Consider the following 20,405-nt stretch of genomic DNA (forward strand, 5'->3'; position numbering starts at 1 on the left):
AACTGCGAGAATGAGAATGTTACACAGTCATTGTCATTTTGGAAACATCAATCACAAGAAGATGGTCAGTTACCAGCAGAGAAATCCAAAGTGTTTACTTTGCAAACTGTTCCTGGACTAATCACAATGAGTTATGTACTGTGAAAAGTATGCTAATAAACAACAGCAGAATCCTGAACTCCTTGAAGGAGTGCTGATAAAAATATTTATTTGTTTTATAGTTATTAATTTATGAAATTTATATTCCAACCTTCATGAGATGACCTCTGGGTGTGTAGCAATATATAAACCTAAAGCATAAAACACCATATACAATTCAATCTAGTATTTCAATCAAACAACCCATCTGTCAAAATAAATAATGCACAGACAAATATCTCAAAACTCAAAGGAAGAAGAAGGGTTTCAGCTGGCACTAAAAGATGGAAAGTGCTGGCACCAGTCAAACTTCAGTGGGGAGGTTGTTCCACAACCAGGGTGTCATTGTCAAGAAGGCCCCCATGTGAGCCGCAGATCATGAACCTCTCTCTTTAATGGTTTTATCGCCAGTGCCTCTGGCTGATCCCAGATTCCAGACAGGCCATATGCTTTCAAGCATCTTTCTGTGTCCCTGGGCCTCAGCAACTAAAGCAGATCCAAACCTAGCCTAGATAGTGTTCTAGATACATCCACCAGATCTGTAATAACTGTGATGTCAAGGTTGGCCTTCAAGAGACTTTGCCTTCAACGTGACTTACAAACTTGACACAGCAGTTGGATTCTAGGTTACTTCCCTTTATAGGGAGATTCCACAAGGCGTGATTGTGTACTTGTGCTTGGTCATTTACGTTATACAGGCACACCTCATTTTATTGTGCTTGGGAGATGAAGCTACAGGAGCAGCGACTCCTGCTGCTCCTTATCAGAATACAGATGTAGCCACAGACAGCCCAGCTGCTTCCAGGGGAAAGAAGCCCCCACTGCCCCTCTTCTGGCCATGGGATTGGAAATGGCTAGAGATGAAGCCAGGGTTTTCCACCCCTGCAACCAGAGGGGCCTGAGGATGGGCTAAGCAGGCTTTCTCAGGGTGGACCATTGAGCTTCCCTCCGCCTTTTCTGTGGGAGTTTGAGGCAGGCCATTTTGTGAGTCATACAGCATGGCAGCGGGGAAGGAAGCAAAAGCCAGAGCTGGCAAAGGGAACTGGCTTGGCTGCTGCTTCTCCTCTGCTCCTTCCTCCCCACCATCTCTCTTCCTCTTTGTAAGCCTCCCTATTTATTCCCTGAGACACAACAAGATTGATATTAGGCCAATTAATAACCTCTAAGTGTTGAAGTGAAATGAAGAGTCAAGGGAAGACCCTTTATCAACCCAAAGATTATGACTCGCTGAAGGCTCAGTTAAAGCAAGCGGTCATTACCCCCATTCGTAAGTCAAACAATTCAGTTGTCGAGTCGTTCGAGGTACCACTGTACTTTGGATTACCAATTGTTACCCAGCTATGAAATTCATCTGCATTAAACCTACCAAGGCAACTGAGGAGTATATCAACTTACTTCCTACGAAAGTCAGTTTAATATTAGGCATTAGCATCTGTGTTTAATAACCACATTTCTTTTCATATACAGAAAGATGTGTGCACAAATGGATTAGACAGATTGAGATACTTATTTTCTCAGATAGCACAAGAAACACTTCTCTGTGTACAACTATTCTTTCATTCTAGCTTCTTTTATTTAACCGCATTGTACCCTCTGATGAAGTTTAATAGTCTGACGCTTTGAATTCCTATTAACTAGAATTATTTTATTTTTATAATAGCACAAGTGAATGGGGGTGGTGGGAATCTCAAGTGTGCACTGAGCTTATTTTCTCTCTGCATGATTCAGTTTTCCATGGAGGTAGGCTTTGAACATTTCAAGATGTGCATGCTTAGTCAAATGCAACTGCAAGACAGACTGTGAATCATTCCTTTGGGAGCTCCCCTTCTGACATCACCATTGAAGAACAAAAACTGGAAGGCTTCTTATAATGTCCAAAGCCGATCTCACAGAAAGGGGCATATCGAAGGCAGATGTACCATAATTAGTTTTAGAAGCACATCTCTGCACACCCTTGATCCACCGAAAGGGCCTATTGTGTCTTGATACAATCATACAACATACAAGTAATTGCTTCTATAAGACGCTGTAACTCCTGAAGTACATTTACAGCTCTGATTTTTAAAACATCTATGAGAATTTGGGCTGTAAATCACTCTCCTGGTGGAAAACCTTTATCATATTTCAGAATATTAAGCTTGAGTTTTGGGTGGAATCCTTAAATATAAGAAGATGATGCTTTCTGCTCCACATACATACCTAGAGACACACTTTCTAGTCCACTGAGTTTGCTAACTTAGTATAAATTAATTAAAATACTCTGATGCAACTGAAATTAGCATGAGTAATCAAGGCTGTCATATTAACATACCCAAGCACTGACACATCTGCCGCAGGTGGTGATTTTGAAATCCCCATAGAGATCCTTGATGGCACCAGTTGTAAAGAATCCTTCCACCATAAGCAAAATGCCATAGACAAAGAAGGCAGCTGCTACCCCGTAGATCACATATTTGAAGATGTCAATCCTGTAATTAAAAGGTATCTGTGTTACTTAATGTTTTAATGATGATTCTTTTTAAAAAAGAAAGATTCCTTTTTCTCCACATGCAGTATACAATAACAATAACTACGTTGTTTCTATATTTTGACATCAATCTTAGGGACAGCGATATGTTAAGGCAGGGGTAGGCAACCTAAGGCCTGGGGGGCTGGATGCGGCCCAATCGCCTTCTAAATCTGGCCTTTGGGTGGTCTGGGAATCAGCGTGTTTTTACATGAGTAGAATGTGTGCTTTTATTTAAAATGGATCTCTGGGTTATTTGTGGGGCGTAGAAATTCGTTCATTTCCCCCCCCCCCCAAAAAAATTAGTCCGGCCCACCACATGCTCTGAGGGACGGTGGACTGGCCCATGGCTGAAAAAGGTTGCTGACCCCTGGGTTAAGGCAAGAAATACAGACTCCTTTCATTGAAAATAAACTGAGCATTTCACACTGATGGATGCAATTCTGCTCTGCAAAAGCAAAGGATTCCCAATGCCCACAATGACATTCACAAGATGGGAAACACCTTCCATTGCTAAAATATATACGCCTAGCAGAGGCACAATGCACGTGACACATTCACACAGCTGAGCATAGGGTTGTCACAGTCAGAGTGACATGGAGGAGTGGGAAGGCAGATTATCAGTTCTTGCAGAAGTGTTAGGATTGTGCAACCAAGGCCATTTCCAAATAAATTATTTGCTGTTAGCGATTGTTGTTGTTTAGTCGTGTCCGACTCTTCGTGACCCCATGGACCCTAGCACACCAGGCACTCCTGTCTTCTACTGCCTCCTGCAGTTTGGTCAAACTCATGTTCGTAGCTTCGAGAACACTGTCCAACCAGCGATTATACAGTATAATTGTTACACAATTCCTATTTATCTCTCTTTCCACTCTCATTGGTAGTCTTTACCCTCAATTTGAAAAAAATAATCATTTGGAAACTGCAAGTCAATGCAACGTGTATATACAGATGGGTGGGGTATAAATACATTATTATTATTATTATTATTATTATTATTATGCTTACATTGTTATTAGGAGGTATTTATCAATAGCCCAGATGAAGGTTGCAGACAAAGGTTCCTCAAAAAGATTTTTTTTATCATATCTTAACTAATTAAAGGAATGTAAATTCATTATTCATAAAATGGCAGTATCCCACACCTTCTACTACAGTCAACGAAGTTTTTCCAGATTATCAAAAATGTATCTTGTCTACCTGCTTTCTTTCTATTTAAGAATGCGTGCAAGTTTAGCCATAGCTGCAAACTCCCACACCTTGTCATCAATCTATTATTTTAATATTTGGTGTCATTAATATTCTCCATTTCATTCGGAAGGGTATTCTAGCAGCAGCTAGAAGTGTGTCTGGGGACACATGGTGAATATGTGCATGGAAATCAGGGTACATGCATACCACCCCACATCTCTCACATTATGGCAATCAGGGACATGCTGCTAATCCTTCGCTTCGTATACATGTTACAGTATACAGTACTCCAAAGAAGCCAGAAACGCGTCTATAATTAAAGCTGAATTTCACGCAACCGACATTAATCCTGAATTGATGCAATAAAAGTCTGTTCTCAATTTTGTTCATATATATATGGTCTTAAATATGAATCCTCACTGGAAGGACAGATCGTGAAGCTGAGGCTCAAATACTTTGGCCACCTCGTGAGAAGAGAAGACTCCCTGGAAAAGACCCTGATGCTGGGAAAGATTGAGGGTACAAGGAGAGGACGAGATGGTTGGACAGTGTTCTCGAAGCTACGAACATGAGTTTGACCAAACTGTGGGAGGCAGTGCAAGACAGGAGTGCCTGGCGTGCTATGGTCCATGGGGTCACGAAGAGTCAGACACGACTAAACAACAACAAATATGAATCAAGAGGTCAGGTAATATCACATGGTTTGAAGAAGATGTCACTGCCATCTGGCTGCAGCCATTCCATCAGGCTGCAGAAGAGGAACGAATAAAAGGGATGTGGGGCTGCTTTCTCTTTTCTCAAGTTTAAACATTTAAGGCAGCTGGGGAATCTTAGAGGGAGCATATGATCACATCAGTGCTCAGCCACTTCCAGTTTTGCTATGCTGGATTAAAGGCTGAAGGAATCCTGAATCTATTGTATGGTGTAGACTTACATTGTTGTACTTTATGGGTGTGAGGGACAGGGGATATCGCGAAGTCCCTCCCCTCCTGAGTTCAAGCCCATCCCCGAGCACAGGGGAAAGCAGAGAGAGTTCCGATTCCAATGGGGAAGCAGGAAGTCGTGTCCGAGGCTCAGGCAAGGTAGAGGAGCCAGGGTCCCAGGTGGGACAGGAAGGGGCGAATAAGGGGGGGAGACCCATCCCCCCAACTCCGGAATTACGCAGAAAGAGGAGGGGAAAGAGGATGGGTCTGCCAAAGCTTTTGTGTTGGAGAAAGACGCGCCAAAAGCCATTCGGAGGTTCTGGAACCGACTGACCACATCACTCCGTGTAAATAGCAATGACTTCAGCACTGTAAATACGCAGCACCAATAAAAGAATAAAATGCAGAGCTGCGTAGCGTCGTTACTCTGAAGTAGCCCACTCCGGCCACTGTGACAGCAACCTCCGAATCCTTTTTTGGGCTACTTTGGAGTTGCCGGGATGAGCGTGTCAGAGGCGGAGAGATGGCGGCAGATCGCGGAGCAAGCCCAGCAAGAACTGCAGCAGCTGTCGCTGCAGGCGCAGGGGGAATTGAAGGCAGCTAAAGAAGAGACTAAGAAGGTCCAGGACGACCGGCTACAACTTGCGGAACAGGTGAGAGCGCTACAGGAAAGAGAGCAGGAATTAAGGGCGGTGGCGGTAGACCTCCAAAACAAGCTGGATGCAGAGAAAAACAAGGCGGGAGGGGCACCCCAAGTCCAAGTGCTGCCAGGAAGGAGAGCCGGGACCCTAGTAAGCAAGTTCAATGGAGACCCGAGGGAATATCAGGGCTTTGAGACTGAGATTGTGTATGCTCTTGAGCTGCACCACGATGAGTTCCCTGATGATGAGCACAGGGTAGCGTTTATTGTGGAGCACCTTACCGGGGCAGCCAGGGAGTGGCTAAGACCGTTAATCGCAACAAAGAATCCTTGCATGAAGAATGTCAAACTATTTCTAGAAGGTTTGAAAACGATGTATTCGTCCGATAGTCATATGGACCAGACTAAGGAGGAACTTCATAATTTACGCCAAGGAAATATGACAGTTCGCGCGTATTGGGCGAAATTCACCATGCTGGTGCACAGATTGGGGTGGGAACTGGAGTCACCCCCAATGCAAGCGGCGTTCTACTTGGGGTTGCATGAGGAGGTGAAGGATGAGCTCTCGAGAGGTCCAAAGCCCAGTAATATGGATCAGCTGAGCAAAGCGGCTCTGGCGGTGGGGGTGAGACAGGAATCCCGGTGGAGCGACAAGCAAGCAACGCGCGCAAAGCGGGCTTGGTTCCCACGGTCGCAGGAGAAGCCACTCCCCCAACAACCCTTTCAAGCCACGCCTGGGGCCAGCCAGGACCAGGAACCCATGCAGATTGATAGCGCGCGCGCGCGGGCTTTTCAAACCCCAGCGGCGCCAAGACGCAAGGAGGGAAGGGGTGGGAATTGCTTTCTCTGCAACTCCCCCCAGCATCTCGTCAGAGACTGCCCACATCGCAGGGAGTGGCAAGGAAAGGCGGGAACGGTTGTGCCCTCCCCCACTGACGCAGCACCACAGCAGGGAAACGGGAAAGCCTGGCTGCAGGAGACAAGGGGCAGCAGCCAGGCACAGTCAGCAGACAACAGCCCCAGCCCACCCACCCGCACAGAGAGGAGCAGAGCCAGCCCACCCCTCCCAGAGCAGGAGTGGTTCTAGAAGTGACGCTCACGCTCCCAAATGGCTATCCCCTGACGGTCCTCGCCCTAATTGACAGTGGGGCGTCAGCGAACTTCTTCTCGAGAAACTTTGCAGAAGAGCACCAGATCCAGCTTCTGCAGCTGGATTTTCCTCTGCACGTGGCGACCATTGACGGCAGAGAGCTGCTGGGAGGGGCCATCACTCATCAAACCCCCCCCATGAAAATGACGGTGGGAAGGCACTCAGAGACACTGGCATTCAACGTCACCACCATCTCAGACCCCCCCATCGTCTTGGGCATGAGCTGGCTGACGCGCCACGACCCCTCCATCAGTTGGCACCAGAGATGCATCACTTTTGGATCGGACTTTTGCCTGGAACATTGCATGCAGCACCAACCAGGGGAGGGGCCTCCGATAGCCACGGTGGCCACCATGCACGTCAAAGGGGGTGAGGCGATACCCGAGCCGTACTGGGACCTGCAGGAGGTCTTCAGCGAAGCGGAGTCCGACCACCTACCCCCACACAGGCCTTTTGACTGCCAGATCAACCTGGTGCCAGGGGCAACTATACCCCCAGCCAAGCTGTACGCCATGTCAGACCAGGAACTGGAGGATCTGCGCGCTTTCATCGACAAGAACCTCAAGCGGGGGTTCATCAGAGAAAGCAAGGCAGCAGGGGGCAGCCCAGTCTTCTGGGTGGACAAGAAAGACACGCAACAGCGCCGTCTTGTGGTGGATTTTAGACGGCTGAATTCAGTGACAGAGCCAGTGGCTTTCCCCATGCCCAGAGTGGACGATCTGTTGACAGCAGCGCGCAGGGGCAAGGTTTTCACCAAGCTAGACCTGAGGGGGGCGTACAACTTAATCAGGATCCGGGAAGGCGATGAATGGAAAACCACGATGTTCACGCCTCTGGGCTCTTTTGAATATCTGGTGATGCCCTTCGGGTTGCAAGGGGGCTCAGCATGCTTCCAGGCCTTCATGCACCACGTCCTGGGGTCCCTCCTCTTCAGGAAATGCTTGGTCTTCCTGGATGACATCCTTATCTATTCCGATGACCCAGTGCAGCATGTGAAAGATGTCAGGGAGGTGTTGCAGCGCCTGAAGGAGAACCACCTGTATGTGAAGCTGGAGAAGTGCAAGTTTCACACCAAGGAGGTGGACTTCCTGGGCTACAAGCTGTCAGACAAGGGGCTGGCGATGGACAAGGACAAGGTGCAGGCCATCCTGGACTGGCACAGCCCCAGGACGCGCAAAGATGCCCAACGCCTACTAGGCTTCGCCAACTTCTACAGGAAGTTCATCAAGAACTTCTCTCGCGTTACGGCTCCCATCACTGACTGCCTGAGAGGCAAGCAGAAGTTCAGGTGGACACCAGAGGCGCAAGCAGCGTTCGAAAGCCTCAAGAGGGTGTTCGCCTCAGACCAGAACCTGTTCCACGTGGTTCAGGACGCGCCCCTACGCGTGGAGACAGATGCTTCTGATAAAGCTATGGGCGCCATTTTGTTGCAACTGGACGCCAACAGAGAGTGGAGACCCTGTGCCTTCTTCTCCAGGAAGTTGACCCAGCCAGAGCGAAACTACACGGTGTTTGATCGGGAACTTCTTGCGATCCACGCTGCGTTCCAGCACTGGAGACACTTCCTGGTGGGCGCCAAGCACCCCATCCAGGTGTGCACAGACCACAAGAACCTGGAGTTCTGGAGAACTGCCAGGGTGCTCAACCAGCGGCAGATACGGTGGGCAGAGTTCTTCTCGAACTTCAACTTCTCCATACACTACATCCCGGGAGAGCAGAATGTCAGGGCGGATGCCCTCTCCCGCAAGCCAGAGTACATGGAGGAGGAGGCGCCACCGGCACCCAGACACATTTTCCCCCCGTCAGCATGGTCCTGCAGAGCAGCAGTGGTGAGCGAGGCGGAACTCACAGCACTGACGGCAGCGGATGAATTTGCCGACCGCATCTTCAGAGAACTGAGAGGGGGGGGGAGCAGGCAAAAGACTTTGCAGAACGCAGGGGGCTGCTTTTCTACAAGGGTGCACTGTACCTGCCCACCACCCAGCTTAGACGTACGGTCCTCAAGCAGATGCACGACAACCCAACGGCGGGTCATTTTGGGAGGGACAAAACCGCTCACCTAGTCATGAGACACTTCTGGTGGCCAGGGGTGCGGGAAGATGTTAGAGACTATGTACGGGGCTGTGACACCTGCCAGCGGGCAAAGGTGGTCAGAGCAGCGCCACCGGGATTGCTGGAGCCCTTAGCCACGCCACACAGGCCGTGGGAAGTGGTGTCCATGGACTTCATCACAGATCTGCCTTCTTCCAGGGGCAAGACCGCAGTGTTGGTGGTGGTGGACCTCATGTCCAAAATGTGCCACTTTATACCGTGTGCCAGGGCGGTCTCTGCAGAGGAGACAGCCAAACTGTTTGTGGATCACGTATTCAGACTGCATGGATTACCTTTAAGGGTTATTTCGGATCGTGGCCGCCAATTTGTTTCCAGGTTCTGGCGGCGGCTCATGAACCTCCTGCAGGTGGAGGTCAGCTTGTCGACGGCTAGACACCCGCAGACCAATGGACAGGCGGAGAGGGTCAACGCCATTCTGCAGCAGTACCTGAGATGCTACGTCAGCCAGCGGCAAACGGACTGGGTGGATCGCCTGCCACTGGCAGAATTTGCCTACAACAATGCGGTGCACGTCTCCACAGGGGTGTCGCCCTTTAAGGCCAATTACGGGCGCGACCTCAGATCTTTCCCAGAGAGGGAGGGGGAGGAGGAGGAGGAGGGCCCACAGGCTGAGGATTGGGCAGAGGAACTGGAGACGGTGCACCAGCAGCTTAGAGAACACTTGGAGAGAGCCAAGGAAGCGTACAAGAAGGGGGCAGATCGCCACAGGCGACCGGGGGAGGTCATTAGGGTGGGGGACAAAGTTTGGTTGTCCTCGGAGGGCCTTCCCATCAGAGGGAGGTGCAAAAAGCTGGCGCCCAGAAGGTTGGGCCCCTTCACGGTCACACAACAGGTCAACCCGGTGGCATACAGGCTGGCACTGCCAGAGGACATGAGGGTGCACCCAGTGTTTCATAGATCGCTGCTGTCGCCGTACAGGGAAAGCAGCAGGCTCCGAGGCAGCGAACAAACCCCTGAGGGAGGGGGGGAGAGAGAAGGCAGGGAGCAACTCAATGAGGCCACGGCCATCCTGGACTCAAGGAGGGGGGTGGGGGGCCTGGAGTACCTCATGGCATGGGAGGATGCTCCACCGTCCCAGAATGAATGGGTCCCAGCCACTCAGATACAGGAGGAATTCCTGGTAGAAGAATTTCACGCCCTCTTTCCCCATAGACCCAAGCCCTGGCACATGGAAAGGGAGGGGGAGGGGGAGGAAGCACGGGAGAGCAGTTCACCATGGCGCTGGGAAGCGGAGTTTGAGGAACCAGAGGATGAGGTATGGGTGTCAACGAGATCCACCCAGTCAGAGGAAGGAGCAGATTGGCAGAACATTTTTACCCCTACCAGCTCTGACGCCACGGACTTTTTGGGATTCCCGTCCTCCCAGGCGGAAGGGGGGGGCTCGCAGGACTGGGGGGAGGTGTTCACACCAACGGGCTCGGAAAGCACTGAGTTCTTAGGCTTCCAGTCGTCACCGACACCTGGGGGGGACCTGGGGAGGGGTGAAGGAGAGCTTGGGAGGGGGGTGGATGTGAGGGACAGGGGATATCGCGAAGTCCCTCCCCTCCTGAGTTCAAGCCCATCCCCGAGCACAGGGGAAAGCAGAGAGAGTTCCGATTCCAATGGGGAAGCAGGAAGTCGTGTCCGAGGCTCAGGCAAGGTAGAGGAGCCAGGGTCCCAGGTGGGACAGGAAGGGGCGAATAAGGGGGGGGAGACCCATCCCCCCAACTCCGGAATTACGCAGAAAGAGGAGGGGAAAGAGGATGGGTCTGCCAAAGCTTTTGTGTTGGAGAAAGACGCGCCAAAAGCTATTCGGAGGTTCTGGAACCGACTGACCACATCACTCCGTGTAAATAGCAATGACTTCAGCACTGTAAATACGCAGCACCAATAAAAGAATAAAATGCAGAGCTGCGTAGCGTCGTTACTCTGAAGTAGCCCACTCCGGCCACTGTGACAATGGGTGTTGAAAAATTAAAAACCAGACAGCATGAAATTAGAAAGTTTCCTATGAAAGCTGCATTATGGTGATTGAGAACATACCATATTCTAAACAGGGAAACAGATGGTTTGTCAAAGAAAATGCATACAACCTTACCCAGCCACCCATTACAAAATTCTAATTGTTAAGAGGAAACAATAACACTCCTGAAGTGTCATAGGCTCCTACACTGTGATGGGCAAGAAAGAGATGGCAAATATTGAACAAGAGAGGTACTAAACGCACAGAATTCGGCTTCCGTGGAAGACATTGCTATTAGGCTTTGCCTGCGCGACCGCCAACCAATCAGGGCATTTCCAAACTTGACTACCAAACCAGTCACTGACTTCCTGTCCTCCTGATTGGCCCAATCAGCATCTGCAAAACAAGTGAGTTGTGGCTCACCTTGCGCTGACATCTCCAAACAATACTCTTTGGTCTCCTGCAAATACCTAAGCACTCTCTTAATGCCATTCCAAGCATGCACGCTAGGTTTCGATGCTTCTCTACTGAGCAAATTGACTGCAAAAGCAATATCTGGTCTGCTCCATTGTGACAAATACAACAGACTCCCTAGCGCTGACTGAAACACTTCAGGACTCTCAAACGCTACTTTGTCCTTCACTTGTGACTCTTTCACAAAGTTTGTCTCCATGGGTGTTCTGACCCCTTTACAGTCAGACATTCTGAACTTCTCAAGCAAATGTTCAATCTTGCCTTTCTGACTGAGCAAAAAACTTCCATCCTCAGTTCTGTCTATCTGCACACCTAGATAAACATTCACTGCACCTAGATTCTTGAGTTTGAACCTCTTGCCTAGCTCCTTTGCAAACTTCTGCACTTGCATCTGGCTCTTTGCTAAGTAGATCAGGTCATCAACATAGACAAGCAACAGTTCCTGCTGTTCTCCTTCACCTCTGAGATACAGACAACTGTCAGCTAGACTCTTCCTGAAACCTAGGCTCTTCAAAACAGAATCAAGACATGAATTCCAATTTTTAGCGGATTGCTTCAGACCGTAGATCGACTTGTGCAGCTTCCACACCTGACCTGGCACGTCACTCTCAAACCCTGGAGGAGGCAACATGTACAACTCCTCCTGGAGGTCAGAGTTCAAATAAGCGGTGTCCACATCAAAGTGGTTGACCACTAGGCCTCTCTGCGCTGCAGTTGCTAAAAGCATCCTGAAAGATTCCGATCTCGAAGTCGGACTAAAGACATCTGTGTAGTGGATTCCTTTCTTCTGAGTAAAACCTCTAGCCACTAATCTAGCCTTGTACTGAGGCTCTCCAGTCACTGTGGGTTTCAGCCTGTAGACCCACCTACAACTGACTGCTTTCTTGCCTTCTGGCAACTGTGTTAGGCTATACACACCAAGAGATTGCATGGAGTTCAACTCTTTCTCCATTGCAACTTTCCACTTACCAGCTTCCTCTACTGACAACTGTTGCACCTCTTCAAAGCTTTCAGGCTCACACACTGCTAGGTTCGCCCATACACTGACAGCTGAAAACCTTTCAGGTGGTTTACCTTTCGTGGTGCGTTTTGAACGCCTTGGTCCCACATCTTCCCCCTCTAAATCCGAACTGCTTGTCTCTGACTGTGGCTCTCTCGGACTAGCAGCACTGTCAAGAGACCTACTACGCTTTGCAGCCCCCTCTGGGCTTGCTTTGGGTGAAGTGGGTGACCTACCACGTTTGCTGTACTTCCCAGGCTTGACCTGGGGTGAAGTCGGTGCGCTTCTGACTACTTGCTTCACTTCCCTAGGAGCTACACCACTTGGACCAGCTGCCTGACCTGGATCTGGTCCTGCAGCACCTGGAACTCCAGCATCAGCTACCTGAGTTTCCTCTTCCTGGTCAAAACCTGAAGACCAGTCAAGAAGAACTTCGGGGTTAGCATGAATGCGTCTCCAGCCCTCTTGTTCACAGAACGTAGCACTCCTGCTAATGTGAATGCGGGTTTGGTCCCCCTCTGCTGGTACAAACCTCCAAGCCTTTGAGTTTGGTTCGTAACCACAGAAGATCATTTTCCTGGATCTTGATCCTCCCTTTCTGCGCTTCTGCTTTGGAATTAGAACCCAAGCCTCACACCCAAAAGTTCTGAAATAGTGCACCTTCGGAACTTTGCCATACAACATGTAGTAGGGTGTGTTTTCCACAACTGAATTAAAAGCGCGGTTTGAACAATAATTCACAAATTTATAACATTCCCCCCAAAACTTCTGGGGTAATCCTGCATCAAACAACGTTGCCTCTACCAGTTCAGACAGCGTTCTAAATTTTCTTTCAGCTAAACCATTTTCCTGTGGACTAAAAGGGGCGGTTTTCCTGTGTCTAATTCCCTTGCTGCGGAAAAACCCTTGTAGTTCTGCACTCAAAAACTCTCCCGCCCTGTCACTCTGAAAACACTGGACAGTGACGGAGAACTGCAGTTCTACTTCGGCTACCCACTCTTTTATCACTCTGGCAGCCTCCCCCTTCTCTTTCAGTGTTATGACCCAGGAAAAATGGCTGAAATCATCCAAAAGACACAAAACATATTTTGAACCACCTAAACTTGACGTTGACATAGGCCCAGAAATATCCAAGTGCACTAACTGAAATGGTTTTGTGCTCTTCCTCTCAGACCTAGGATAAGAGCATCTCTTCGTCTTCGCTTTCGCACATGCACGGCATTGCAAGTGTTTATGACATGGCTTGAACCTGCAACCTTTGACAAAATCAGGGGCTTTTTTCACATAAGGAAAAGACATGTGACAAAATTTACGGTGCCAAGCATGAATACAATCCTTATGGATAGCGCCCTCTGTGCCCTTTGGGGTATTGGCACTTTTAGCCTGAGCATCACCAGTGTTACTTCCACCTGCTTGCCCCCTCCCATCTAGGACAAACAGACCATCAGACCCAACAGTAACACTTACCAGCTCAGCCCCATCTCTGGCAATTTTGCAAACACCATTGGCAAAACTTATTTCAAAGCCCTCACGCAATAAGCAAGACACACTTAAAAGACCATTCTCCATGCCTGGTACAACATAAACATCAAGGTTAGTGTCTAAGCATTGCATATAAAAAACACCCTTGCTTTTAATTGTTCCAGAAGAACCATCAGCAAGATGCAGGCTTTTTTCATCTTCAAGTGGCCTGCAGTTCAGGATCTGTCCTGAAGGCGGTACAAGATGATGGGTGCTGCCTGAGTCGATAATAAAAGTGAAACTGTCCTGTCCTGTTTCTAACCGTTGCTAAGGCAGCAGAAAGATGGCTGACAGGCTTATCTGTAGTTTTCCCACGTCCTCTGCCTCGGCGCTGCTGGCTGGTCCCACGACCACGTCCGCTGGGTTGCCTGGCACCTGGCTGAGTGACCTTGGCTGCTTCCGGAGCTGGGCAGAATCTCGCTACGTGCCCCGGCTCCTGGCACCGAAAACAAAGCCTTGTTGCGCACGCACTCACAGTGGATTCCTCAGTGCTTTTTCCTGCACCCCCACTGGCTTCTCTGCGCCCACGGCCCCCCTTCTCAGCCGATTCTTTCTGGCGTCTCCGTTCCCCATCCGCCAAACGCCCAGAAACGTAAGCAATCGTGAGTTCAGCTTCAGGCATGGCCTCAAACGTTAAGCACAAATCCTCATAGGCGTTTCCCAAACTAGACAGCAGAATATAAACTTTTTCCTTCTCTTTGAACACAAGCTCATGCCGCTGCAGCTTATGGAATGCATCAATCACATTGGCAATGTGCTCCTTAATGGGTTGCCCTGGTCTCAGTCTCAACTCAAAGAGATGCCTCATAGCATGCAGCTTAGCTCCAGCTGTTTTTCTCTGATGGACCCTTTCCAAACTGTCCCAGGCTTGCTTGGCATTTTCAGCATTTTGCACATAGGGCAGCTGCGTAGCATCACAGCTCATGGCAATGGCACATAAAGCCTTATTGTCTTTCCTGGTTTCTGCTGCAAACCTCTGTGCTTCAGCTGCTGAATTATCAGCGACAGGGGTTGGAGGATTTAACACACAAGTCCATAAATCCTTTCCCAGCAACCACATTCTGGCCCTTTCTCTCCACTCTGCATAGTTGTCGCCATTCAACCTCTGGAACGGCACGACAAATGACTCCTGTAGCTGCTCCGCCATCTTGTCCACCCCCGGGCTCCGTGTCCAGCACTGTACTCACTCAGAATAGCTGACGTTGTTCCTCCGGGTAGACTGCGGATCCCAGCCTCTAGTCCAGGGTCTTTCTGCTAGCGAGTGCATCTATTAATTGCCGACTGCAAAAAACAGGTTTCTCCCAGCTAGCTCTTTACTCCGGCTTTCTCCAAGGCTTTTACAGCTGCAATCACCTTTTATTGCTTTGGTGATTGATTAGGTTCAGGACCTCTTATCTCGCAGGACCTGTCACCCAGAACTTGTGACAGGTGGCCCATGACCTGTGACCCATAACCTGTGACGGGTATAGGACTCCTTTGAGTTGTTTATGACTCAATTAGGAGCCACTGATTATCGCCCGGCACGCTTTCTCTAGCGCCTCTGCTCCGTAGACCCGGGCTGGCAGTAAAACACACAGCAGAGTTCTTCTTCTCACACACAGCGGAAACTTGTATAGCCGTTGGATAAAAAGCCTCTTAAGAACACACAGAGTCCAAGGTGTTCTAATAACTACTGGAGTTTATTTTAAAGAGAAAATAACAAACAACCTGGTGAGAGCGCAGACATCTTGCGACCGTCTCCCAGGCAAAAACGAAACCAACTGATACACACAGAAACACTTCTAGTACATTCTGTAACATGATCTTCCTCAGTGGTCAGGTGCTACACAGTACACAGTTAACCCCTTCGGTTACTTGTTACTCCTCAAACATTTAGTTAGTGAAGGTGCAACGTACAGTAGAAACACTATCACAAAGTTACAAAATAACATTGGATGAGCCCGACTAGATCAGACAAAGGGCCCATCTAGTCCAGCATCCTGTTCTCACAGATGCCATCCAGATTGCTGCACAACTAAGGAAGTCCCTGTTACATAGTGAATTGCCAATGTGGCCAGTTTCTGGGAGTGGCACTAAACTGTTAGGCAGGCAGACTTCCTGACTGGGATGCTCCAGAACTTGAATAGATGTTACTGAACATACTCAGAGCCATTATCTCTTGCCAGAAATGCTTAGAGAAAACACTAGGGTTTGTGAGCTGAGAAGTGGATGGCTTACACATCCCTGGTCATTTGATAAATCTTTCATGTAAATATTGAACTTCAGGTTATATTGAGATAAATGTGCCAATAAATGCTAGAAAAGCCATAAGCATGGTTAAATATAATTTACCACAAATAGTTCCAAAATCAGTCAAAACAAAAGAATAATAAAAAAAATTCCTTCCAGCAGCACCTTAGAGACCAACTAAGTTTGTCATTGGTATGAGCTTTTGTGTGCATGCACACTTCTTCAAAATCAGTTTTGTAGTCCTGGCAGGAGGTGTGTGTGTTAGACAAGGATGATAAAGACATTTTATGCGACCTTGATTCATTGTTTTATTGAACTGATTCACACATCTTGGTAAACTATAATTAATGGTTTACTATGACTTCCACCTGCTAATAATAAGAATAATCATTTTATTATTTATACCCTGCCCATCTTGCTGGGTTTCCCCAGCTACTCTGGGCGGCTTACAGTATATCTAAAAATCTAAAGCATTAAATGTTAAAAACATCCCGATACAGGGCTGCCTTCTGATGTCTTCTACAAGCTGTGTAATTCTTTATCTCCTTGACATCTGAAGAGAGAGCATTCCACAGGGAGGGAGCCACTACTGACAAGGCCCTCTGCCCGGTTCCCTGTAACTTCGCTTCTCACAGTGAGGGAACCAGCAGGAGACCCTCAGAGGAGGACCTCAGTGTCCAGGCTGAGTGATGGGGTAGAGAGGCTCCTGCATGTATACTGGGCCAAGACCATTTAGACTTTAAAGGTCAACACTTTGAAATGTACTGGGAGCCAGTGAAGATTCTTTAGGACTGGTGTTATATGGTCCCAGCGGCCACTCCCAGTCACCAGTCTAGTTGCCACATTCTGGATTAGTTGTAGTTTTCCAGTCACCTTCAAAGGGAGCCCCATGTAGAGCGCACTGCAGTAGTCCAAGCGGGAGAAAATCAGGGCATGCACCACTCTGGTGAGACAGTCTGTGGCCAGGTAGGGTCTCAGCCTGTGTACCAGATGGAGCTGGTAGACAGCTGCCCTGGACACAGAATTGACCTGTGCCTCCACTGGCAGTCCAAAATGACTCCAAGGCTGCACACCTGGTCTTCCAGGGGCACAGGTACCCCATTCAGAACCAGGGAGTCCCCCACACCCACCCACCAACAGTACTTCTGTCTTGTCAGGATTCAACTTCAATCTGTTAACTTCCATCCATCCACCAACTGCCTTCAGACACTCACACAGGATCTTCACCACCTTCACTGGTTCTGATTTGAAGAAGAGCTAGAACTGGGTATCATCTGCATAATGCTAGACACCCAGTCCCAACCCCCTGATGATCTCTCCCAGCGGCTTCATGTAGATCAGGCATAGGCAAACTCCAGCCCTTCAGATGTTTGGGACTACAGTTCCCATCATCCCTGACCACTGGTCCTGTTAGCTAGGGATGATGGGAATTGTAGTCCCAAACATCTGGAGGGCCGGAGTTTGCCTGTGCCTGATGTAGATGTTAAAAAGCATGGGGCAGAGGGCCAAACCCTGAGGCACCACACAAGTGAGAGCCCAGAGGGTCGAATACTCATCCCCCAACACCACTTTCTGGCTTTGCTCCTTGTTACTAGTATTACTCCTAGTATTTACTCCTTGCTTAGTATTATGTTCAAAAGGGATTGTTTTTTGTTTCACTTAAATAAGATCAGACATAAATCTAAGCCAAAATGTCTGGCTTGTTTCTTCTGCATGATAGTGGAGAGGAACAGAGCAGTCAGATCACCGAACGAATTTAAACCTTGGTCTCCCCTGTCCTAGTCTAACACTCTAACCACTACAACACATTGTCACTATATGTGTATATCTCTCTCTTGCTATTTACAATGAGACAAAAGTGTATGTATTACAGGGGAAATACAGAATTTCCAAGGAATGGAAGAAATCTTCAGGGATCAATTGTATTTTAAAAATGAACAAATTAATTAATTGATAAATACTTTATCATTGTCTCTGAATTATTTGTATATAACTATGTTTCTTGACTGATGTTTCATGTATAGCTCCAAGATAGCAGACCTGGATAATTTGTGAAAAGCTTAATGCATTGATTTACTATGTTTCTGCAATAACAGCTACCCAGAGACTCATTAAGTTAAAGTCTAGAAAAACGGGTTAGCTTTCATTCAGTAATAAACCAGAGACTGAGCTGTGAAGCCAGCTTTGGAAACATTATTCTAAATGCAATTCTAAAAATAGAACCAAATTTAAGAAGAGCAATATAAGCAATATTAATGAGCACCAATCATAAAGCAATCAAGCTAAAATATGTGAATTCTCCATCACCATCACGAGACACACACACACACACACAGAGAGAGAGAGAGAGAGAGAGAGAGAGAGAGAGAGAGAGAGAGAGAGAGAGAGAGACTTTAAGTATTTCCTATTCCTGGAAAGTGAAGTGTATAATCCTTTGGAACTTTCTCAATTCCTCCCTTCAGCCCCCTGTATGTCCCCAAAATCTGCTCTGGAGGTTCCAACACTCCCCGCATGGGGGATTGTGGGGGATGCATGGGAACGAGGAGAAGATCCAAGTTCTATTGTGTGAGTGGAAGTTCATTCCACTTGTACATAGGCAGTGTTGAAAACAACCCCCTCTTCCTACTAGGTGGCCATGTTCTCCTTGCCACCACTTGACCTGCTAACACTTAACAAGTCCTGCCAGTGGAAGCCTTGCACAAGGATTTGCAATTGTGCAATGGGGCTTCCCCCTCTCCTCCTGTGCCCCCCTCCCAAATGGCTCTGGTCAGGAGAACCCCCAGAACATTAAATAGGAGGATGGAGTGGAAATGTGTGCACGGACAGAAAGCTTGTAACAGCCTGACACTTAATTCCACCCAGTGTCCATTTCTGCACCCACTAATGCACCCACCTACTTTCATGTTTCCTAAAAAAAAACCCCAGCATGGATAGTCCATTCAGGCTGAATGCAGCCCACATCTAGATTTCATCCAACCCTAGATTTCATTTTTTTAATGATATTGAAATGTACACTCATTTTGCAGGATGAAAAATTATCAATAGAAATATTTATATAGTGAGAAATATTTTATATCCATATGCTATGAAATAGATTTAGAAGAAATTCAAGCAGATGTTTTCTCTTCACTTGGCTGCATAATGCCTGGCATAGGGAGGGTTAGTAATTACATCTTGCATTGCAATGGTATAAATGAAAAGGTTAAGCGGAGACTTACATGGTAAAGACATCAATAGTGTCCCCAGGAGCTCTTGCCAGTTCAAAGTAGGTCTGAAGAATGTTGACAGTTCCCGAGAGTGCTTCATGGCCACAGCCACAGAAGAGGGCAACCCCAGCATACAGCAGGATGGTGGCAATCAAGGAGGCATAGGGAATGCCCCCCAAGCACTTGATGCAGCATTCAAAGCACCCTGGACAAAACAGAAAAGAAGACTATTCTTAACACATTATAATTTTCCTCTGCCTCAAAGCCAACCCACGTTTTCTTTTTTTTCCTTTTTTCAGGACAGTATTTGCAGTCATGTGTTGCCAATACACTCTGCTGGGAGTGTGAGCAGGCAAATACCCTCAGGGTAGATTCTAAAATAAAATTTCTAAGAGACAACCGTGTTCTCTTTTCTTTCTAGTACCAAAGCACCCTGGAAAAAATAGTGATGCAGCTAGGTGATCTGAAAGACCCAGTCCTTGCTGTCGGACAGGAAATAGGCCCTTGAAGCTAAAGGAGGCAACCCACATATTTCTTCTAACAGTGGGGGGAGTGTGGCTAGCCACAAATTAGGAAAGTAGATAAAAGGAGTGAAAATGGAAGCCTGCAGATCCAATCTGCAGGGTAAACCTCCTGATGTTGAGACTTGGTCAGAGAGAAGACTCATGCACACGGCATGCCTTTCACTTATCACTGTCAGCTGAGGACCACACTTTGCGCACCTGATAACGTGGACATTAGTCCATGACAGCTTATACCACAATACATTTGATGGTGTTTAAGGTGCTGCGTGATTCTTTGTTTACATCAAGCAAAAACAACAAATACATTACTTTTCTGGGAACTATCCAAAACATCCTACCTGTGGCTGAAGCTCCCTGACATTATGAATTATTTTGCATGTCTGAATAACAGCACAAACTCACACACAAGCATTATGGATTAACCTAGATCCATAGTTTCAGATTTTTCAAAGAGGAAGTTATAAAGTGCTCAAGGAGGGAATAGTATCAAGTCTTATCTACACTAGTGACTTGAAGAAATCCATTCATGCCACATATTCAACATTATATGTATACACGGAAGGAATGTGTATTGTGGTATAAGCACAAGGCCATTTCCATTTCCTTTGCTTTTTATTGGCTCCTGCAGCCCCCTCATTCCTCATGCTTCACTTCTCCTTGGACCAGCGACTTCCCTTGCATTATGATGGCTCAAGTCTGCCGTTTATAATGTTTGATTTATGGATACCTGGCTGAAAGTTGTGTGGCCAACAAGAAACCTGGGCTAGAATTGCTGTGGTTGTTCAAATCAACTGCAACAGTGCAAAAGTCCTTTTGTGCTCACACTTTTAGGGCCTTAATCCCAAGATC

At 47.7% G+C, this 20,405-nt stretch overlaps 1 protein-coding gene across 3 annotated transcripts in view; it reads right to left on the reverse strand.

Moving 5' to 3' along the window:
- Positions 1–20,405, reverse strand: part of GPM6A (glycoprotein M6A) — a 198,349-nt gene that overhangs the window by 22,643 nt on the left and 155,301 nt on the right. For all 3 annotated transcript variants that reach the window (XM_060278716.1, XM_060278714.1, XM_060278715.1), the window contains 2 exons: positions 19,045–19,237; positions 2,450–2,606 (listed from right to left, as the gene is read on the reverse strand). In XM_060278716.1, coding sequence (XP_060134699.1) covers positions 2,450–2,606; positions 19,045–19,237 — 350 coding nt within the window. The remainder of the gene's footprint in view (positions 1–2,449; positions 2,607–19,044; positions 19,238–20,405) is intronic.

This window comes from Zootoca vivipara, chromosome 9 (genome assembly GCF_963506605.1).
Source record: "Zootoca vivipara chromosome 9, rZooViv1.1, whole genome shotgun sequence".
Classification (NCBI taxonomy): Eukaryota; Metazoa; Chordata; class Lepidosauria; order Squamata; family Lacertidae; genus Zootoca; species Zootoca vivipara.